Source organism: Pan paniscus, chromosome 21, assembly GCF_029289425.2.
Source record: "Pan paniscus chromosome 21, NHGRI_mPanPan1-v2.0_pri, whole genome shotgun sequence".
Taxonomy (NCBI): Eukaryota; Metazoa; Chordata; class Mammalia; order Primates; family Hominidae; genus Pan; species Pan paniscus.
The window spans coordinates 21,076,369-21,100,540 of NC_073270.2; the positions used below are offsets into that span (position 1 = coordinate 21,076,369).

The 24,172-nt window shown below is 42.9% G+C and overlaps 1 protein-coding gene across 13 annotated transcripts in view; it reads left to right on the top strand.

Moving 5' to 3' along the window:
- CFAP61 (cilia and flagella associated protein 61) overlaps positions 1 to 24,172 on the top strand; it is a 305,696-nt gene that overhangs the window by 135,856 nt on the left and 145,668 nt on the right. For 5 of the 13 annotated variants that reach the window (XM_034947210.3, XM_055104783.2, XM_055104780.2 and 2 more), the window contains 2 exons: positions 1,273 to 1,479; positions 4,469 to 4,603. In XM_034947210.3, coding sequence (XP_034803101.1) covers positions 1,273 to 1,479; positions 4,469 to 4,603 — 342 coding nt within the window. Of the gene's footprint in view, positions 1 to 1,272; positions 1,480 to 4,453; positions 4,604 to 5,386; positions 5,970 to 11,607; positions 11,756 to 24,172 lie in introns of those variants that run through there. The other 8 variants (XM_055104788.2, XM_055104789.2, XM_055104787.2 and 5 more) reach the window with 4 other exon arrangements.

Sequence of the window (24,172 nt, forward strand, 5' to 3'; positions counted from 1 at the left end):
CATTCTCCAATTTCTGTTCTTGAAAGTAGGCTTTTAAAACAATTTTACTGTGGAAAACAAGGAGAAATATAAGTTGGTGTTTTGCAACCTGCATATGATTTGATTTTTCCTGCATTTTGGGTGCGTTTACTGCTGCTGTCATCAGAGAGTCATACTCACCTTGGAGTGCTCCCCTCCCCCCACGCCCCTGACAGCATACACTGCTGGGAGGTGACACAGGACAGGCTGGCCCAGGGCACAGTTAGCATGGAGACCTGGGATCCCAGTGCAGTGTGGGGACAGAGGGGGGACCAGAACTGGGCCTGTGGAAACAAGAGCAGTGTGCCTGATATTTCCTTTACATGGGAAGACACTCATCAGTCCTTTAAATTACCTTCCTCTGTAAAAATATTACACATCAAGGGGGATAGAAGGTTTAAGAAGTGCACAGGGATAAGGCCCAATTATGCAGTTTTATAGCAGGCCAGCCAGCCATGCATGTAATCAAAATGTATGATTTGGGACCAGGCATGGTGGCTCACACCTGTAATTCCATCATTTGGAAGGCCGAGACAGGCAGATCACTTGAGGCCAGGAGCTCAAGAACTGCCTGGCCAACATGGTGAAACCCTATCTCTACTAGAATTACAAAAAAATTAGCCAGGCGTGATGGTGGGCGCCTGAAATCCCAGCTACTTGGGAGGCTGAGGTGGGAGGATCTCTTGAACCCAGGAGGTGAAGGTTGCAGTGAGCGAAGATCGCGCCAGTGCATTCCAGCCTGGGTGACAGAGTGATACTGTCTCAAACGAAACAAAACAAAACAAAGTGTGTAACTTGGGGGTGACACATTTCCACACTAACAGGTGAATAGTAATGCATCAGAGAACACCAGTGGCTCTGTTTGCCCGACTCCTGAATTTCCCACGGGCTCCATCTCTTGTGCTGACTGGCTTGTGCTCACATCGCCTGGCAGTGTCACGGAGCTGCTGTCCTGCCGCTTGGCCAATGGCACAGACTCGGGGCTCTCTGAGTTGATAGCAGCCATGGGTATGGAAGGAGCACATTACAAGCTGTGCTGCCATCCCCCAAGACAATCCATCAGAACAACTAGCGCTCAGGAAACATAATTTCTAATTTAAAGAATTTACCATGAAGATGAGGTGGCAAATATGGAAGAGAAAAATACATTTCTTACTTTCATACCTAAAGTAATTTTTAAAAGATATTTATCACAAAATGCATGCCGTTTGTTTAAAATGCTTGTAGAAACCATCCCTTCTGTCTCTTCTGTAGGACATTGAGTACATACGGTCCCATTACAACATTGAAGATTTCATCTACTTCAGTCACCACCAGCGCGAAGAACACGGGCACATGCATCACTTTGCCCTCAACCCCATTTTCCGGCACTACACCAAGTTCTTTCTGAAGGAGATCCTGCGTTTAGGCTTTAAATCCTGTCTCTACTACCGTGTTTACCCAAAATCCAGAGAAGGCAAGGTAAGAGAATGGTGCAATTCACTTTCCCAGCAGGTCAGCGTTCACAGTGTTGTTGGTGTTGTACGCCGCATTCTATTCATTCCTCTCATGATGGGTTTTGATGATAACATGGGTCTGAATTTCCAATGGCCATATTTAGTTTGGCCTTTTTCATAAACTACAGTGACATTCTGTAGGCTTCGAATTTCTGACACAATCACAACTAATATAATTGGTAGTACAATATGTTGGCTTTTCTATATTGACAAAATAGAGACTGAAAACCGTGCAGAAATGCTCTAAGAGCATGAAGATCTAATAATTTCTTATGATACACGAGTACAATGCCAACATGATCCTATTCTGTTCCTTCAAGCAAAGAACATTTCAGTGATGAATCCATAGAATAAATTAATTCTATTTTAGAAGACTGGCGTGCTATCCCAGCATTCCAAATAAGCACTATACACACCCCTACTAGGTGATGGAGAGAAAGTGCGGAGATGCCTGATGCCGATATAACCCCATGTAACACTTGCCACATTTGCATGGAGTAATACTGTGGTAATAGACGCGAATCTGATGTGTATACATGGTGTGTATGTGCATGCACAGATAGCAAGCCCTCCATCTTACTTGCATACCTCCCATCCCACTTTAGTGTTCCTCATAGCACTCACCACCAACTGAAGTTATCTATTTTACCATGAACGCAGCCATGCTTTTATCTGTCTTGTTCAAAGCCGTATCCCCATTGCCTAGAAGAGTCACAAACACACACACACAGAGAGACACCCCACACACTCTCATGCATTCATGCACATATACCACACTCTCACACACATTCATGCATTCACACATATACTCACCCCCCTCCCCCACACGCACACACTCACACACTCATATAAGGTGTCTGGTTGTTCCACAGGCAAAGGCCTATTCAAGATAGATTCCCAAGGGTTTTTTTCCTGCAGATTGGTCTCTCAGTCACTGACAACATTGGTCCTCAACTTGATGTAGACTTGGGGGTGAAGGGATTCAACCACTAGAACAGGTAGAAGTTGTCCTGTAAGATTCCACTCATGAACTCAAACTTTCCCATGTTCTGCCTAGAGTCTTTGACATTGTCTCATCAGCACAAGGAAGCTAAGGGATCTTAAAATGCCTTATTATTAGTATGTCTATTTATTAAACAATCTAAAGTGTGTTAGTACATATACACATAACAATAATTTTGCCAGTGTATTTTATTTAACAAAAACCTTTTGGAGAAGTCCAGAAAACCTTTTGGAGAAGTCCAGAGGGAATGGGGAAGAAAGAAGAAAAACAGAAAAGGTTTTGAGTGAGATGTAGACTCTGCTCTAGTTTTTTTTAGTTTTTGTTTTTTCCTATCAAAATGCAGCACCATGGCAATGAAATGGCCCAGCTTTGAACTCACTGAGATGGGAAGGTAACAGTTCTGCTGGAAAATCCTGGTCCTGCACAGTTTTCTTTTACTTTGCACTTGGCCAAATGCCAGTTTTGTGACCTTCAGGATGTGATATTAAATTCGTGTTTTTATTCATGAAGCTGCCTGGATGTTCTGGGTTAGAGAAAGTCCATTTGCATCCATAATAAAAATAATACCTCGGGCATTTCATTAAATGTTTATACATTTACCTCAATAGTATCAAATCAGGAATACGTTCCACACTGTTGTATGTAGCGTCTAAAAACATGCTCGGAAACAGATTTCTTCTCAGTCTGCCCTTCCAGTTGATTTCACATATTCATTTAAAACAAGTGTATGAAGCAGTTCCAAATAATTTGGGTAAGAATTCCCAAATTCTGCTATAAATCCCCAGTTGACTACAGTAAAGTTGAGCTTTTTGGCTCACATTATGGGGATGGTTTTCTCTGTATTCCTCTGGTCAGGGCATGTATTAAGAGCTCTTCCAGGCATAAAAACAGGGTGCTGGCTAGGGTTCTGTTTTTCAGTTTGCGAAGTCAGGGTCTGAAGTTCAGTGGTGAAGGATTTTAGAAAACCATTTTAGAAGCTCTTAGAAGTGCCGGGGCTATTTTTAGAACTGCAAAAAAGTCATATGTAAACCATCTATTTATTAAAATGCATCTACAGTTGTTTTTCTGTCTTTGCTTTCCAGTCTAAATTCAATAAATGTATCATTAAAAGTTTTGATTTTACAGTCTAACTCTTCAGATTTAAATGGTTACAATGTCCTTAGTTCATTTCACCAAAACCCCTAAGATTTCATAAATGTGACAGAAATAAAGATCACCATGTTTGGTTTTTCTGCTAAGTTTTTAAAACTGGATAAAATCAATATTTAAAGCATTCCCCTAAGACATGATTTATCATAGTTCATTTCAATAAGTATAAATCCAACTCATAATTTAGTATTAGTCTAGATGTAAATAATATGATCTACTTCTCCCACACCCACCCCCACTTCCTAGTTTTATCTTTTTGTTCTAAAACAGTTGTTGTTGTTGTTGTTGTTGTTGTTGTTGTTGAACAAAGGTCTGGTTGAAGTCACTGTGAGTGACTTACAAACAGGAGGATTTTCACATCCCTGCTAAGTTACCCCTTGGATGATATTTTTATCTATGTGTCTTCTTAAAGCAGCTTGTGCCAAACATGCAAAGGTTAACAGGATGCAGATAACACAGCTTAATGGGGTCAGATCAAGCTGATGCATGATCACTATGGAGAAGAATATCCTCCCGGGGAAAATACTTGTACTGAAAAATCCCATAAACCAAACCACTTGTTTATCTGTCATTCCCACAGAGATAGTAATGTAATTACTCTCGTAATTATCTTCATTAGTGTCAGGCATTATCTACAATTCATTCCTCTGCTCGAAGAGTATGTTTGTTTATTTGCTGATTTTTTTTTTTCCTCTCTGACTTGGCCGAGTTAAGAGTTTTGTATTTGTAAAGCTGTACGCAGACATCTGTGCTGAGCCTCTCTGACATTCTCTCCCCTAAAATATAGATTGCTGTCTTTCAGTTCCAGAACCCCTACGCCCACTCCCTGACATCTGCCCTTCATTACTTGGTTCCCGTGCGACCACGACGACAGATTGTCTATCCTCTGGAAAAGCTTGGCATAAACGCTCCATCAAAGGCGGTCTCCAAGGATCCGGTGGGTAGCAGGGCGGCAGGCAGGGCGGCGCGGTGCCAGCTCCCGCGGGCCTGGCAGATGGGGTGGCAGTGCTGTCTTCACAGGAGCAGGCTGCTTCTTAATTACAGGGAACCTGGTGCTCATACCCTTACAGGCGGAGCCCCGCGAAGGCTCCCCTGCAGCCCTTTCCCTCAAGTCGTTATTTCCCGGGAAGCCTAAAGCAGTAGCCACAGGACCCTGCAGGGTCATGCCATGAGGATACCTCTCAGGCTGCTGTGTCCCAGGACAAAAGGCCTAGAGTCATCCTCCAGCATATTTTCATTTTCTTTCCCTGTCCTCAAAAGCAGATTCCCCCTTTCAATGATGTTTTGCTTTCAATGCATTAAGTGGTCATTCGCTGTTAGGACAAAGCTGACAGAGAAAACAGAGCTGGCTGCATTCGAGATGTTTGGGCCCCGGGTCCTAAGCTGGTTTGTTTAACTCCCTCCTCCAGGGGAATCAAGATGATTAACAGAAGCATATGAGCTGCCCTGGGGCAGCAGGAGTTTCTGACCTTAAAATGAATGGCCAGGGGCCACTTTTATTGGGAGAACAGGAAAAAGGACTGAAATCAAACCTAGATATTCTTTATAAATGGAAATGTACCTGTATACATACACACAGTTTTTTCAATAACTTAATTGGAAAACATAATTTTCTCATGTTGACTGATATGGGCTTGCAGTGTTTGTATACTCTTTCACTTAAGTAAGTAAAAAAAAAAAAAATCCCTCAGTGGGCTAACATTTGTCCTTTGTGAGACAGGAAGAAAGGAAAGTGTAAGTTTAAACTCTCCAAACACTTACCCAAGGAGCTGCCCCTCAGAGCTGGAGACGATGCTGAAATAAACACCTCGCAATACGCTCGGCGCTGCAGGAAGTACATCACCCGACCCAGAGCCTGTCTTACTTGTGCGTGCACTGAGGGATGGGGGGGCACCTCCATCAGACCAACTCAGAGGCAGCTTTGCGGGTGCACTGAGGGATGGGGAGGGCACCTCCATCAGACCAACTCAGAGGCAGCTTTGTGTCTTACATTCATCTTTATATTTGTAAAATAACAAAAAATTTATATCATTGTAAATTTATATGTGAGTAGAGACTGATCATATAAAGCAGGACTTCTCAATCTATCTGTCCTTTTTTTTAATTAATGTGCAATTAGTCATAGACTAATAGTTTTGTAAAAAGTGAATTCCTGGGAAAACAAGTTTAGAAAGCAAAGACAGACAAAATTCTTTTATTATTAGATTTAACAGACATAGCATTACTCTGCTGGTTTGCTATAAAAGCTTCTGAATGCTTCTCTCGGTCTCTCTTACTCATATCTTCATAGACTTGTAATAGTTTGCACATGGGCACCTGTTCCAGAACACAGATTGAGTGGCACTGGAATGCCCACGCACTCAGCACCCAGCTGCAATGATTTGCAACTCTTTAGCTGATTTTGGATGATCTGTGCCCCCACCACTTCCCCTTTCTCCTATATCATTTTGAAGCAAACTCCAGATTCATATCATTTTATCTGAAGGTCACAGGCATATTCTTAAGTAGCAGGGTCCACAGCACTGGAGATGAGACGTGCCTAGCCCACCTGGAAGACATTTGGGATGGGCCACCATGTGATCTGTTTGCATGTGAAGATCCTGGGAACAGACTGCTTTGGAAAGAGAGCCAACACCCAGAAGTTTGGTGCAAAGACAGTGTCTTGGGGTCAGAGACAGTGACTACATGCTGTCTCCACCACTGAAATACAGTTTCCACAGAGGCAAACTGATCTCTGGAGAAGGCGCTGGGCATAGAAGTACATGGATGTGCCAGGCGTACAACCTTGCAGCTTCCGCATCAGGTCAGGGTCAGGATGAGAGATGCTGACCTTCTGCAGTCAGTGCTGACACTTATACTTCAGTGGCAGCCCACGGCTCCTGCACCTTCAGCCAGCCCTCTGGCAGCATGGGTGGCCTGGCTGGAGCTGGAGGGAGGAGTCCAGAGCTGCTGCATGGATATCAGGAAGCATCGTTTTTATGAATATGAAGCAGTTCCACACCTGCCCCCTCCCTCCCACCCTACTGTGAGAATTTTCAGTTAGGTGACTTTGAGGTGAGTTGGAGCTCTAGGTGGGGAGAAAGCCAGAGGGAACATTTTATTTCATTTAAAATTATCTCATTACTACTTCCCAGGTTGGTATGATCCGAAACCATTGCTTACATTGAGTAACCTTTTCCATGTTTATCTCAGTATGCTGTGCCCCTCACCCCTGAGCCCTGGTGTATTTCAGCACAAAGCCAAGATGGATTGTTGAAACCCAGGGTCCAGGAAGACAGCCACTTAGCAGATGGGTGGGAGGATTCTAACACAGATGCCTGCTACCTGCTGCTCGTGCTATTGTGCTTATTTCACAGGTGAATTCTGACTGTTTAAGAAGCACTTTTATTGCTACTCATTGTACTCAAGCTTCAGAAAATTGTAATGGAGATTTAGATTTAGTAAACAAGATTCAGTGAAAAATTTTAGACATATTAAAAGTTTAATCACAGGATTATTTATCGAGACCATAATCCCCATGGAATGGGCCTCGGTATTAAAAAGTTAAAATGCTAAATTATATTATTAAAATTATTTTTCTCTTTTTAACATTTTAGACAGTTTTAATGTTTTAGAGTGATTATCTGACACAAGTTGAGCCAAGTAGAATATTTTTAGGAGGAATCTCAGTATAGCCCTCAAGACATTGTTTTCTTAGTAGAGCAATAGCATTGCAGTAGCAAACTGTGCAAGGCTGAGCAACTGTCATTACCAAATGAATGAATTTTCCCTTTAGGTTTCACATCTCTCACCGCACCCCCCCAACAACCCCTCCCAGTGCATCAAGCTTTATATGAGACCCTCAGCTCCCTCACCATGTCCATATCATTTCTCTTGCTGGCCACTCGTCTTTCATACCTTTTATCCTATTTAAAGCATCTTAGAGTGACCATCCAGTCCCTAGCTTTCACCTAGGAAGCCAATCTTCAAGGGAACAGATCACTCCAGGCATGAGTAATGGGATAGAAAGCATTTCATCTCGGTAGGTTGCCAATTTGAATCTGGCACAAGGAAGCAGTGATTGAAATTCATCACTGCATGGCAGGGAAATATGCCCTCGCTCCCACCCCAAGGCCTTCCTAATTCCTGCCTGGTTTGGACGATCAGTGTCCCGGCCACAACACCTTCCCCGTCGTTTCTATTAATTGACAGCCTACCCCACAGCAGGTCATAAAAAAGAGCCTAGAAAACATAAATGATTTTCATCACACATTTCAGAATCAGGCCTCAAAGATTCATAGTAATGTCTCCACAGTCAACCAGTGTGAATGCATGGGTAAGAGAGAGGGCTTTTTCCTGACCAAGACCGTAATTGACATCATAGACCTGGAAGATTCTTTTCTGAGCTTGAATGAGCCATCTTGGCCTGTGCTTTTACATTATGAGAGTTACTCTCATGGAAGTTTTTATTAGATGACTCATCAGGGCCTGCCTGCATAAGAATTATTATTTTTTACAAAATTATTTTATTTCTTTAATTTTTAGTTTTTGTTGGTACACAGTAGGTATCGATGTTTATAGGGTACATGAGATATTTTGATACAGGCATGCAATGAGTAATAATCACATCATGTAAAATGGAGTATCCATCCATCCCCTCAAGTATTTATCCTGAATGAGTATTATGATCAGGAAAACACTCAAAATTGGGCTGAATTAATTTAGTGGTTATATTGATTAAAGACAGCCGAACAAGCTGCCTTACACTTACTTTGAGGGTGGGTCTACATACAAGCCTGTTTTCTTTCCTTTCTGCCTTTTATAGGGATTCAGATATGACTGTATCACCATCCTTGCCTGCATGGAGCTTCCAGTCTAGTTTCAGTATTAAATGGGGGTAGATGAGGGCTTGTACTGGCCTCCCAGGTGACACAAGCCCAAACTCAGGAGAAACAGCCACACTGGGCTCAGACCTGTTTCTGCAGAATTCCTGGAGAGGGAATGTGTTTGAGAAAAAGGCACTGCTTCCTTTCCAGAAATGGGAGTTTACACAACTGTTATTTGTCATATTACACTCCAGAAAACCTGCTTTGAACTTAAAGAGCCCCTCCCATTGCCTCAATGTCAGTAGATGCTCCCCATCATCCACTTCAGTCACTTCAGCTCTTCATCTTGGTTTATAGTGTCCATAGAATTGTAGCGTGAACTCACCTCTCTCTCAGATATTTTCAGAACTAAATCAACCCTTCATCCTTCCTGAGCAATCATACTTTCAGAGTGATCTTGTTTTTTTCTGGTTGCTTATTAATGATGGTCTGATTAAATCTCAACTAATGAATTCTTTGGAGGCCTCCATTTGGATTCTGTGCATTCATTTCTCCACATTTTTTCTTTGTCCTTCTACAAAGAAAAATGACGGCTTATGGAACCCCTCCCCCTCAGAGCTAAGTGATGGCCCTGCTTTTTCCTGGTATGTGATCTCTCAGGAAGATGTCACTCACTGGCATTCAGTTACCCTTTGAATTGCCCCTTTTCATCTGGCTGTTCTTCCCAGTCCAGCTATAATTACCATCTGATGGACTGTTACTGGATACTGTTTCACTTGTGCATCTGCTGCCCTAGGAAATTGCATTATTCTCCCAGCACCTGCTAGATTTTCCCCAGCTTTATTGTTTCCCAGCCCCTTCCTTAAACTTGGTAACTTTCACCACCAGTGGTTAGACTTCCCTTGGTTATATTTGTGGTTGGGGTGTGTGATGTGTTTTTAGCTCTTTGGCCATCACCTTGGTAGAGGTTTCTAAAAAGGCAGACCTGTATTTTTTCAGCATCATATATGCTCTAATCATTATTAATGTGACGATGGGAGGCATATTTTCTTGAAATGAAATTAACCCACTTTAAATCATCGCCATGAGTCCAGTTTGCTGCTTCAAGCCACTTCCCAGCCAGTTCCTATGTGTTTACACTATCTATGAGAAGTGCATTTCCTTCTACTTATAGTGAACTCTTTTCTCTCAGATTCTTGGGATCATTTACATAAGTTCCTTTATGGGCTTTCTTCTTTCTACAATACAAGTTCTATGGCCATTTCTTTCCAATTCTCTGAACATTATCTAGTTTAATATAATATGTTATATATTATATAAGTGTCTATTATATGAATAGTATATAAATATTCACCAGAAGGACTTATAAACTAGTGTTTATTCTCATTACTGTCCTAATTTTTCGCTCTTAGAAAGGTTACAAGGTAATAAAAACAACTACTGTTGCATTACTATTACTTCTTGAGCTCTTGCTTAAAGAATTCCCATGGAGTTTCTCATCTAGTCCTCTCATCAGCACATGTAAACAGTTGCTGCAGTTACCATCCTCAGTGTACCTAAAGCAAACAGGCTTGCCAGGAGGGCAGGTAAATAACTTGTCCAAAGGCAAATTAATTGACAGAGTTTCAAACCCAGGCAGCTGGTTGCCAAAACTCCTGTCTTTAACTACTACAGATATACTTTCCTACCTAAAGGCTGAAGTACTAATATGACTCATGATAGGAAAACCAAACTACAGAAAAGGAATATGGCTCGATACAGATCTTGTTGAACCTCACAAGTCCTTGGCACCAGGTACTTAACAAAAAGGTGACCCACAGACGATTGCATTTCTCCCAGTGCAGTTTGAATTTTCCTCTTGGCTGAATCATCCACTCTTGGGTTTGATCTGGTACCAGCCTGACCCTGTCTGACCTGGGCTAGGAAGGAGCAGACATGGGTCCAGGTTGGTGTGCTGGCAGGTTTTGGACACCCGCTGATTCAGGCTGTCTGCAGTTAGCTCTCTGCTGTATGGGTTTGTTGTTGGAAACCTTTGTAATTTTTGTTGTTACAAAAAACCTTTGTTGTTACAAAATTCTGGTGGCAGCTGCTGGGAAAGGAAGAAAAAAATTATGATCCCATATGGAGGCTACATTATACATTTCCCAAGATTCAGTTCCATGTTGGATGTGGTTTCAGAACCCAAGTAAGTGCCCATCAGATGAGTAACTACAGGTTTATTTTTTGGGGTGGGGGATGGGTGGAGGGAAGAGACAGGATGTGAATCAGTGGCATGATCAACAAGCTGTGGAAATTGTTGAGTAACTGGGCAGTGGTCAGGTGGCAAGTTGAGGCTGTAAGGACATGATAGAGAAGAAATTGGGAAGAGTAACTTCTTAACATCTTAGTGTTGTCAGGAATCGATGCTACATCTTATCCTCATTTTCTAGGACAGATATTTATAGGACAGTCTCTTCCCCCAGCCATGTCTTTAACAGCTTCACATTGCGATATAAATCATACATATACACCATACAATTCACCCACTTAAACCATACAATTCAAAGGTTTTTAGTATATTCTCAGAGTTGAACAACCATCACCACTATCTAATTTTAGAACATTTTCATCACCTGCAAAAGGAACCTGTGCCCACTGGCAGTCACTTCCTCTCTTTCCCAGCCCTCTCCTCTCAGCCCTAGACAACCAGTAATCTACTTAATCTCTCTATGAACTTACCTACTCTGGACATTTCATACAAGTTGCAACATATACTATGCAGTATTTTGTAACTGGCTTCTTAGCATGTTTCATCCACGTTGTAGCGTGTGTATCTGTACTTTGTCTCTTTTTTATTGTTGACTATCCTATTGTGTAGATAATACTATATTTTATTTTTTCATGCATGAGTTGATGACATTTGAGTTATTTCCACTATTTGGCTATGATGGAAATGTTGCTATGAAAATTTGCACACAGGTTTTTGGGTATATATATATATACCATATATATATATATATGTTTTCATTTGGGGGGCGGTGTCTATACCTACAAGTGGGACTGCTGGGTCACATGGTAACTCTATGTTTAATATTTTGAGGAACTGCCAAACTATTTTCCAAAGTGACTGCATTATTTTGCATTCTTTCATTCTTAGATCGGATTCGGCATTCTGGCTAATAATTGATGAAGTGCTGGTCAAATCAAGGCCATTGAAGGGCAATGTCTCAACTGTTCTTTCAGTTTCAGAAGTAGAGTTTCCACCACTCCAAGAGAGCTTCATACACACATTTGAGACTACACTGGTAATACTGTTTCAGTTCTTTTGAAAGCAGAGATTTTTCTAAAATAAAACCTCTGTTAGCTTTCCTGCTTCACCCTCTCTAACTCAGCAGCCTCTTGTGGTCCTGTGTGGACATCTAAGAGAGCTCAGGTAGCAAACAAGATGCCCATCCAAATGCGGGAGGAAAATGGGGGACTTTCTGTTTTTTTTAAGCCACCAGCAGATTCTTTGTTTGATCCACCTTTAGTAAAATTATTGCTGTTAAAAAGAGCTGCCACTGCTTCCAACAAAAAAGAAAAAATTCTAAGGATTTCCTGGATGCTGATCGGGTTCTTGCCACAACCCGGTAGGGGGGAAAAAATGCATTCTCCTCCCTGCAGAGCCAGGGTAATGAATGCCACAGAGGTCCAGAAGTGCCTCCGGACGCATCAGCTGCCTGCCGCAGAGCTCTGGAAGCCTGCAGCCTAGCAAGGCTCCGGGTGAAGCTGAGCTCCCAGGCAGAAACTGGCCGTGGCAGCTAAGTGGCTTCTTCAGAATCTGCCTTCAGGGAAGAAAGGAATGGCAGCTCCAACGTGAGGCTTTGCTTTGTGTATTTTAAAGTAGCTGGGGATATAAAATGACAAAGAGGACAATTAGAGCTGCAGATACTGACTAGAGAAGTGACATCTTTTCCCCTTGATTAAAAATAAATATGTTATTACAAAAGCAATCTATGTTTTTGGTAGAAATTTTAGGAAAAAACAATAGAGAAAATCAGTAAAACCTTCACTCCTCCTATCTTTTGATTACCTTTGTTAATATTCTGGGGTTTCAACTTCTGGATTATTTTATGTGAAAAAGACTGCATATATGCTATTAGATATGGGGTTATAGTGTTTGAAACATGCCTCTTCACTTAATATGTTATGACTATATTTACTTGTTACTAAGTATTGTAAAGTGTGATTTTCGTGGCCACACAGTTTTCTGTTAAGCTGCAAGCCCCGCCGCTCAGTGAGTCCTTTCCTCCTGCCCGGCCCTGCATTACATCCTGTCCTGGATGATCTCCTTTCATTCTCACAGATGTTTCAGAGTCATCGTCTCCATTTTGCAGTGGGGAAAACTGAGGTTAGTAGAGGTTTGGTAATGCCAATGAGCGTTAAGCCAGTAGGACTTGCGTGAGGTCACAAAGCCACTTGAGTTCTATATCTCATCGTCCTGTAAATATGTTCTATGTGGCTGAGTTTTCTCCTGCACCCGGATGGAAATTGAGCAAGTTCTGGGACCTTCTGGTCAATTCTAGGTCATTAAAGCTGTATGGGTCACTTCCAATCACAATATATGATCTTAATTCCATAAAATGTCCAATTTCATTTTATGTAATAATCAAAATTCAATTTCCCTCCAAGGGTTAGACTCCCCTGACCCGCTGCTGAAGCCTGCAGCACATAGGAAGCCTGTGGCTGGAGAAGGCAGGATGGGGAGGGCCTCTTGTCTCTTCCTAACTCTCGTGCCCCTTCCACTTAGCATTTATATAGCTTTTCAGTATTTAGTGTTTTCTCTTTCTTTAGCCTATTAGTGTCTTCTTATTGAGTTGAATTTCTAGTCTTTCTGAAATTGGGGTCAGGGCAGGGAGGAACAGTTGGAGGAGGAGGCAACTCCATGATGCAGGAGATGCCATCCTCTAGCTTTGACACTGAGTCTCATTTGCCCCTGGAGGTGCCCTATAGGAAGGACCTGCGAGAAGAGCTCTTGCCTCTGTGGGTCAGCAGGTTCTGCCCGTGCAGGCCACCTGCCCTTCAGCTCACCCAGCACATCCATCCGCTGTGTCTAGGGGACTCACATGAAGCTCTTGGAGGGCTCCCAAACCCTTTCTGTGACTTAAAGCAAAGGACAAGGCACCTCCTCCATCTGTCCTCTTTGGGGTGGGAGGCATGGGACTCACAGCACGTCAACAGTTCTCCTGGAAGAAATCTTCAAAAAAGCCCCTTTTGCATGTACTCATCTAACCCTTTCATGTCTTCATTATGAGTTAGGAGTTAAAAGGCATTTAATCGGTGCTTGCCACTGACTTTGGCATTTTTATAAGGGGGCTCCTTTGGAATGTAGCATCTATTTTCTTCATGCTGAGGCCACACAGCTGCTAAGTCACGGTTTGGGGACTAAACAGTGTGATGTCAGAGCCCACGATTCACCATTGCTGTGTGTAGGCCAATTCCCTCATGTTGGTTAAGTTTTTATCCCAATTTTTATCACGATGAACAATGCTACCATGTCTGCCCTTATTATTTTTCAGCACATTTGTTTTGATTTCCTTTGAACAAATTCCTGGAAATGGTATTGCTCAGTCAAAGGTAAAGTTACTTTTTAATCAAAAGTTTAATCAAAGTTACTCTTTAATCAAAAAGCATAAAGGTTTAGAATTTGAAAATGAAAACTTGTGATTCCTGAATTGAAAAAGATGATTTCTCTTCGCAATATGTTGCTTTATCTAAGCAACATACAGAGTACAGAGATATACAGCAAACCCTCTTTTTTATGTCAGATACAGATTTTTAAGATAAGTAACCAGGTGTGCAAAAGGATACATCTTTTATTTTCCTATTTTTGTCTAATTGAGCTGAGTCTCTGCTTTGAGCCTTTATTCCACCTGATGGGAGTAAAAGTAACCTCCATCAATTCTGGGTAAATTTAATCATTTAATGTTTACATTGAGTCCATTTGGGAGATTTCTTCTTTCATGTTTTTAGGCGGGTAGGAAAGACATCCAAGTTCTCAGGAGCTCATGGACATGGAATGTCATGGCATCGTGGCAGGCGGGGAGGAGGCTGGGAGGGGAGGTACCTGCTGCTTGGGTAGTGCCTGTCCTCACAGGAATCCTGAGTTCAGAACATCAGCTTTTGTCCTCAGGCAAAGTCACCCCTTGTCCTGGCATCCAGGCCCCCGCAGCCCTCACTGCTTGCTGCAGAAGAATCCCATCCTCACAGCCTTGAGGCCAGTCTGAGTGTGGCCTTGTGTTCCCTGGAGCCAGGTGCTCTCTTCCTCTCCTGCTTTCCTCGCTTTGGGCTTTCAGAAGCTCATTGCTGCCTCATTTCCTCCCTTGTCCGGGAAGTTCCCTCAGCCATCTCCACTGGACTCTTCCCAGGACAAGGTGGCAGTAGAGTCGCCCTCGTGAGGCAGTCTCCTTCCTGTATTCTCCAAAATCTTTGTAGGGATCCTGCCCCCTTCCTTCCACTTTCCTGGCCTTAGCCAGAGGAAGGAGAGGGCTGCGCTGCACTGATTTCTCCTTCTTCCCCTCTGGCTTCCCTCCTCCTGGTCCTCAGACAGTGGGCTCGCTGTCCCCACGTGTTCTTTTGCATCTGTCATTGGAAGCATCAACTTTGACTTTTGATGCATAACAGTCAGGCTTTTCAGACTCAAAAAACCTTCTTGCAACCCGTTATCTGCCTGGAAACAAAACAGCACAGAATTGACGCATTTGTTCTCTGGGGCTGGGTCTGCCCAAAGGCCTGGTGTTCCCTGGCTGTTGCCTGCAGCATCAGGAGGGGTCATGAGTCAGCAGGGATTGGTAGAAATGAAACACATCTGCTAGTACAAAAACAACACCCCACTAGGATGACAGCAGCGACAGACACGTGAAACACAGACCACGAATGCCCCTCTGGGGCTGGCCAACTCCCTCTGGCTCATGGAAGAATTATAAAAATGTGATTCCATTCATTATGAAGTGATTGGAGGTCAGTAGATGCATATAGAATAAAGTACAGTGTCATAAGCCTAACTTTCAGGCCTTTTTATTAAAACTTTCACTTGTTATATCCCGTTAATAAATTCTAGTTTTACAAATGCGATATGGGCCAGGCACAGTGGCTCATACCTGTCATCCCACACTTTGGGAGGCTGAAATAGGAGGATCACTTGAAGCCAGGAGTTTGAGACCAGCCTGGTAACACAGCGAGACCTCTACCTCTACAAAAAATAAACTATTTAAAAAATGGGTTTTGCCTTCCTGGAAGATGTGAAAGATCAGGAAAACCGAGAACCTAGAGAGGTTTTACATTCAAATTAAACTGAGATGGATTAAAAGCCTTCCACAGTTTAGCAATTTTCCTAAAGCAATTTGAGTTTGGTTATCTTTATTTGCACACTCATCAAATCCAGAGGGAAAATGGCATTTGAGTTCATCAGAGGCAGAGGATTAAATGGGCCTTGGAAAGTGCAGTACCTGGTTAGCCAGGGGCGCGGTCCTCCCAAAGGGCTGCCCCACGTGGCGTTGGTGGAGTGGGCAGGGACCGCCTTCCACCTCTGTCTGTGTTCCATTAGAGAAGCAGCTTGAAGTCCACAGTCCTCACTTCTCAATCTGCTCTCGTTCTCCAGGGTTGAGCCACTTTAAGTATCAAAACTTTTAGTCTGAATGTTGCCTCAAGACCATTAAGCTTAGTCAAGATGACTGATGTCATGATCTCCATAGTAACCAACTTAATAAGCAAGAAGAAAGTACAAAAGATGACTTAAAAACAGGGGAAAAAAACAGAATAAATAAGGTATGAAAATAGCATGGGAGCCATAAAGATTTTTTTTACTGCCACTTTGAGATATCAAACATGACTCAGCTACAGTGCAGGCAGGCATGAGCCATTTGGTCCGTCGAAACCCATGGCAATAAACATAAATTACAGACTGTGCCACATTCCTACTTCTTGTGCTGTTCAGTTGTGTCCCAGGTTTTGTTTGTTTTATTTTTTCATATAATTCAGTGCATTGAAATTATCACCATGGTAGTCACTGTAATTGTGGTTTTTATGGTAGTTTATGTATTTAACCAAAAAGAGCTGTGCTTCCAGGGAACAGGTCTTAGGCAGCACTTTCCAGTCACCTTAGCAGAGCTCCTCTCTCATGCAAACCACCCCTCCCACCGCCCTTCACGGATCTGTGGGGACAGCACTTTTCATGAAACTGGAGTTGATGTTTGATTTAAAAATGGATTTGAGTATTATCTGTCACAAATCACAGTTGAGCAGGTCCCAAAGATGGGCTGACAATGTCCTATAGAATTATATATCACAAGTCTTTTGGTTTGTTTGCAGACAACATCGGTCCCCACACACTGGGTCTTTGGTCACCGTGTGTTGGTAGGACCGAGGCTGGCAGGCCCCTTTCAGACCATGTGACTTCTAACAGCTCAGCACTTCCACCACCCTATTCAAGAGCGGAAGGCGGCCATAGTTCACAGAGCCCAAATTCTAAAACGATCTCCAGGCCCCTGAGGACTCAGATGCTTCTCATGACTCTCTCTCTCTGTCCCTCTCTCCCTCCAGCCATCTCTCTCACACACACACCAGGCATACATAAATACATACACACAGAGTCCACACAATCCCCATCCAAGTTTGGCCCCGGGGAAGTGCTTACATTTCCAATTCCAAGCACGTCTACATGTCGTCACTTCCTGGTGCGGTGGGAGACAACAGCCTGATTCTGGAGTTCTGTGACCCACCCCTGCCTCACCAAGAGCCAGGTGTGCACCAGAAGCCAGGTGGGTTTGTCTCTCCCTGAGCCTGTTTCTCTACCCCCACCAAACCATGTTTCTAGGTGTCCTGCTTTTTGTCCATGAGCCCGATAAACACCATGGCTTTTGTACCTGCTTTTCAACTGAGAGAGGAACCCCTGCTATCCTCCACCCCCACCTGCCACTGAGAAGTCCCCTTGTTGGTCACTCCCTGCTCCTGCCTGGATAGGCTTTTCTGTTGAAACCGCAAGCACAGGGCCTGTTCTGCTTCGCTGGTTAGGAGGCTTGGTGGTGGAGAGTTAATTGATGTCATTCATTCAGTCAGTATTGTTGCGTACTGATCATGTGGTGGGCCCAGCTCTGTGCTCTGTGGTGACAGCCATAAATAGGCACATCCCTGCCACATAGCACTTGCGTTCTAGTTGGAGCAGCAGACAGTATGCAAACAGACCAGGAGGCACCATGTCTGGTGGCAGCAAGTGCCATCAGGAGGAGAGCCCGGGAGGGGAGGGTGGGAACAGGGCAGGTACAACTCCTCCGATCAGGATCATTTAAGCAGAGCCCTGACTCCATAGAACACAGAGGTGGCATGTGGGCCACGAGGAAGCGGCTAATGCCACTTCTTCCCTCAGACCCTCCAGAAGCCTCTGCTGCCTGTGAGCCCCTCCTCTGAAAGACACGCCTCCACACACACACTCAGCCCGTGCAGCTTTGGTGCTTTTGACTTAGTTTCATAATTATTTTGAAAGAATTTCATGCAAGAAGCCCATCAGATGCAATTAAAACATGTCAAATATGTTCTCAAGGCAAACCCTCCCATTTTTAACCTTGTCCAGCTTGTGAAAGTATAACCAGTGCTACATGTGATTGTAACTCCCCTTGAAACCACCGTTTCTATTTTTCAAAATGGGAGGGGAAAAGCAAGCCAGTGGGCTCAGAACATGAATTTAGAATTTCAGGAATCCAAATTATGGAAAAGGTGAAATATTTTACCTCCATGGCAGTTGGCCTCCCAGGAATTCCCAGGGAGGACATTGTATCTGTTTAAGAAAAAAAAAAATGACAAAGTAACCCATTTTGAAGGCTCTACTCAACAGATGTGTAGAGTATAGAAATCTATGTATTATTAAATAATTCTTTTTAGTATGCTCAAGAATAAGCAATTTGTAAGCCTGTTTACGTTCTCACCATCTGGGTGCATTCTGTCACCCATCTGTTTCATGTAATTATGTAATTATCAATATAAGGAAAGAATAGGTGATATAATTAACAAGAAAAACTGATCCACACTGAAGAGTAAAAATGACGTGCATCTGTTGAATAGCTTTTTGTTTCTCTCTCCTTCATTGTTAACTGTTTTTTTCACACCCTTCAGGAGAGCTGTTTTCGCCATGGTGTGCAATCTCTCTCTCTCTCTCTCTCCACCCCCTCCCCGCCCCCTCATATGAAGGCAGAGTGTTTCATCAGGTATTATGGAAGCGACACAACTTTGAAAGAAATGAGCAAAGGCTTCTTGGAGTTATTCATTGATTCTTTACCTCTGTGAGGGCCCTGATAGTCACTTCCAGAAGATGTAAGGTAGCAGCTAGAACCCTAGGAAATATTTGAATTAATTAGTGACAGATGGAAGGACAGGGCAGTGTGGGGCCCTCTCAGGATACTGGACAGAGAAGCTGCTTGAGAAAAATTCCCATACTCGGTGCTTTTGTTTTGATATCCAGGCTCAGGCAATCTGTGTTGTTTCATAACAGTACCACCATCCCAGTGGATTGTGTTCGTTTCCACATAATCCCACTCAAGTTAGTCCCTGGAGTAGCTCCTTTGTGTAACAGAGCTTTGTGTATGTGGGCACACAGATGGAATTCAGGCAACTTCCTCACCCTGCAAACAGAAATGGCAGGAGAGTGGTCACCCCCTCCTCTGTCTGACAAGGCCAGGCTCCAAAGTTCTCCCTCCATGACTTGGAACGAGCAATACGTATGTATTCAGGGAGGGGCATCGCAGTGATCTCTTAGTTTCTGTGACCCCCCACCCCAAGACCTTCTGTTGAGTCCTAAATTCAGTTCTCCAAAGATGAACACTGTCCACAGGGATTCTCCCCAACAATGGAGGAAGCCATCCCTGAAGATGCATGGTCTTGACAAAACCTTGAATTTCAACCCCAAGACACACAAAGAAGACTCACAGCCCCCTGGACCGCTGTAAACAGCAGTCACTATTAGAGATGAAGGCCTAAAATCTCAACACTTCTTTCCACTGATTGAAAATTTGGGGCCGGGCGCGGTGGCTCACGCCTGTAATCCCAGCACTTTGGGAGGCCGAGGCGGGCGGATCACGAGGTCAGGAGATCGAGACCATCCTGGCTAACACGGTGAAACCCCGTCTCTACTAAAAATACAAAAAATTAGCCGGGCGTGGTAGCGGGCGCCTGTAGTCCCAGCTACTCGGGAGGCTGAGGCAGGAGAATGGCGTGAACCCGGGAGGCGGAGCTTGCAGTGAGCCGAGATCGCGCCACTGCACTTCAGCCTGGGCGACAGAGCGAGACTCCGTCTCAAAAAAAAAAAAAAAAAAAGAAAATTTGGAAGCAGGGCTCCCCTCCTGGCCTCCTCAGTATTCTGCAGACATCCTGCCCTCTGTCCCAACAGAGATCTTGCCTGCAGAGCGCTGCACCTGCTTCCTGTTTAGGGCGCAGGGCAGGCAGAAGGAGAGTGGAGAGAGAGAAGCATCCACAGGGAGCAGACTCATAAAACTACAGAGGCTTTCTAAGCAATAGCTCTCACCAAGGAATTAAACCCCACTCAGACACTGACAGAGAAATCTCTTATTCAGTCACTTAACTTTTTTTTCTTCAAACAGTGTCACTCACTTACTCTAGGGCTCGCTCTGTTTCCTCTTGCTTGGTGATCATTTTGCATGTTGAGATTGTGTTGTTTTGGAGACGCGTGCTCATCTTGGCATCTCGTGACAGAGCCTCTTGATGGCACAGTCTCCGTCCAGGCTTGGCTTCTGGTTCACCTCCCACACGGGAAGCCTCATGTCAAAGCAGCCACTGGCTTCTCTGCCTTCATTGTTCCATGTCCAGCAAGCAAATAAATAACTAGTTCCCACGCAGGTTTCTCTTTGTTTCTTTGAGTCAAAAATTATTCTTTGATAAGTCCTCCATAAAGCCTTCCTCTAATCCTCCACGAAACCTTCCTCTAATCTATCTGTATTTTGAATTGTTATTGCTAAGGATTTTGTTCTTAAAACAACGGATACCCATAGAACAAGCATATCGGAGAAATTACTGGCACGCCATGGGGAGAGTATTTGGAAGGAATAAGTAGTAGGGACAAACGTGGCTGGGATACTCAGGGGATTTTCTTGGTTTTGACTTTATGTTTCCTTAAATCCAAAGTTAAAATAGTTTAATTGCAATCATCACTGACTAATCCATTAAGGATTTTAAAGAAAATAATACCACGTGACTCCTAAAGAACCTTTTGTTTGCCATTTCTAGTTTTGAAAGGTTTTAACCATGATTTCTTTTTCAAGAAACATTTCAATTGTATTTTTTAGTATTTAACCAAAGAACATAGAGTGATTCTTCCTCAAGAGAAAATTATTATAGAAGACCTATATATATATATATATATATATATATATATCATATTCAACTAAAAATAAAAATAAAAAACTTCATATTCTGTACTGAACCACATTGAAAATCATTAAGGCTTAGACTATATGGTTTTCATTTAACCCTCAAAAGTGGCATTAATTTTTCAAGTGGTAACTGTTGCTTAAGATGCTATTGTGCCTGTTTGATAAATGTTTAATGATTTGGTAGTACATGCATGGCTTAAAATCCATTATTTATTGCACCTTTGCTTGCCTGGCAAAGGTGACGATTTTATAGCCCCAGCAGTCATGCAAACACATTTATACCAAACCGATGACTGATAATAAATTTCCTTACTGTAAATGTCAGTGGGTTTCATGTGTTGCTGCCATTACATCTTGTTTGGAAGCTGAATGCTACACAGTTATGGGAGGCGCCAGATGGTGTCATTAACACGAACACTGGGACTGTTTACCGCTGACGTGCGTGTGAGAAATTAAAAGTACGTGACCTATCTTTACACTGACGTGTGATGTCAGTGGTGAACGGGTGTTAATTACAGTGCAATATGCTTGCCTAGTCCCTTCCATCCCACTCAGAGTAGTTTTAGGGAATTTTTTGAAAATAGTTTGTGTTTGAATATACACAGAGTGAGCAAAAGGGAGAATTTCCCGAGGACTCCTGTTTGGTTTTGTATTTGGAGTCTCAGACATCCTGCAAGTCACAGCTGTCATCACATAGGTGTCACCCTCGTGAGCAGCAACCCGCATCCCTGCCAGGACTTCTGGGCATGGGGAAGCCTTTTGTGCTGATTAATTACAGCAGTATTGTTATTGCTGTTTGCTTGGTTGGGGGTTTTATTTTTATTTTCATAACTACTTCAGATATTTTGAATACTGTTTTGGAAAAGTTTCCATTGAGAGCATGGAATTAACATTTTTTTAAACTGCTGTCAAAATCATCAGGAATTGATTCAAAGAATGAGAAGAAAAACAGTGGAAATTTTCTATACCAATTTTTTTTCATGGGATAGGATCTTCATTTCCTAAGAATTAGCGGTAAGGACTTAGATCTTTATTTTCCCTGATCTGATGTGAAGTATCTGAGTGACTGAAATTAGCCTTGTGTGTTTTATTAAAATGTTTCTCTAACTTGTGTTCAGCAGTGGCCACTCCCATTTATTGTATTTCAGCTTCCTTCCTGTTGACGTTTCTGCTTAGCTCTCTTTTCATTTCTATTTAAAAAGAAGGTGGATTTGTTTTATTCCTCCCTCCAAGTCCTTCACTTGAACCAAGAGGCTATTCCATTGAATCTGACCAAATTCCTTTGAACTTTGTAGCCTTAGCATACTCTGTAGGAATTTTCAGAAAGGCTTATTCTTTCAAAACAATCATTGTGCATTGCTTTTACAAAAGCCCAGCGAGCCTTTTGGTGTACAGAATTTTCAAGTCATGTGAAAGAGAATACAAACCATTGTTTGCATTGAGATGAAAGAGATATGCTTAATTTCTTCAGACTAAGTCAGAGATACAATTGGATGTCAACAGAAATAGTGAGCCTAGCTGAAAGACTAAAATTGTGCATGGAGGCACACATTAGAAATTTAAAATAGAGTCGCGCATGTTAGCTTGCTCACAGGACACATGTGTGTTGAAAATATCCAGGAGTGAAAATAAATATGAAATAAATATCCAGGAGTGAAAATGGTGGCAAAATAGCAAGATTGAAAAGTTGTATCTGTGGAACAGCACTCACTTGGACCAAACTTCTCAGAAAAATGAGTTTTCTGCCACTGCTATCGTTGTTCTAGCAAATGAACCAGAGGCCTAAGCCAGCAGAGCAAATAGCCACTTAAGTTACTGGGCCTGAGCAAACAGCATATTCCCTGGGGGAACAGAAGTTCTCATCTTATTCTGTGTGCAGAGATTTACCAAATAATGTTGCCTGAAGGGAGGTCGTGGTGTGGACACAATTGGCCATCAGCTTTCCCTCCCAGCCTTTTGTCCCAACTCCTTCTCCTCCCTTTGTGTCTCCCTCTGTGTCTGCTTCTTGTATTGCCTCTGCATGACCATGCAGCCTTCTCCTTTCAAAGGTTGCTCTCAGAACATAATCTGCAAATCCATTCATGTAGACTGACCTATGGGTCAGTGGGTGTGTCATCCTTCCAAATCCTTGCCCTGGCTTTTCCCTCTCATCCAGAAACTTGTTCCCTCTTGTTCACCTGGAAATATCCCATTGATTCTGCTAAATTTAGCTCCACTGTCACTTTCTCCAAGCTGCCTTATGTGACTTTTCCTGCTGTCCTAGAACAGTTAAACTTCAGCTGATTCCATGGCTTCCCAGCTGATATGGTTTGGCTGTGTCCCCACCCGAATCTCAACTTGAATTATATCTCCCAGAATTCCCACATCTTGTGGGAGGGACCCAGGGAGAGGTAATTGAATCATGGGGGCTGGTCTTTCCTGTGCTATTCTCGTGATAATGAATAAGTCTTACGAGATCTCATGAGCTTATCAGGGGTTTCTACTTTTGCTTCTTCCTCATTTTGTCTTGCCACCACCATGTAAGAAGTGCCTTTCACCCTCCACCATGATTGTGAGACCTTCCCCAGCCATGTGGAACTGTAAGTCCAATTAAACCTCTTTCTTTTCTAAGTTACCCAGTCTTGGGTATGTCCTTATCAGCAGCATGAAAACAGATTAATACACCAGCTGAGTCCAGAAAAACTTCCTAGGTGAGCACAGCCTAAACTACTGACCTACAGAACCATGAGCCAAATGAATACGTACTCTTTTAACCCACTGTATTTTGGCTTGGTTTGTTACACAACAGTAGCTTCCTGATACACTACCATTGTCACATGTACTGCATTTTATTTGTTTACTTGTCTGTCCCCCAACCTAATGAGAATTCCTTAAAGACAAGAACCATGCCTCATTCACACCTCAGCATTTAGACCAATTGTTGGCATCTGGTAGATCCTTGATATGTATCTGTCAAATTGAAATTGTTGAATTAAGCTCTGCTAAAGTTTTGGTGGTAGAATTTCAGACATCAGGATACTGAATAGGTTATCTCAATGCCCTCAGAATTGCTTCACACATTCAGTTGCCTTCCCCACTAACAAGTTAGACTGTCCTTGTTGCTAGTGTTAAAGATAGTGGGCCCCAGATGGAGTCACTTGTGCTAAAGTTCCACTTTACCAATCTGAAACTAGGTTATTTGCTTGAAATATCTGACCTTCTGAGAAACCAGGAGAGAGGTGATATTCAAATCCCATTAAGCCAACAAGATTTTGCTTACATCTCTCTAAGGAAAGTAATATCGAAATGACCAATCCACTACTTGTT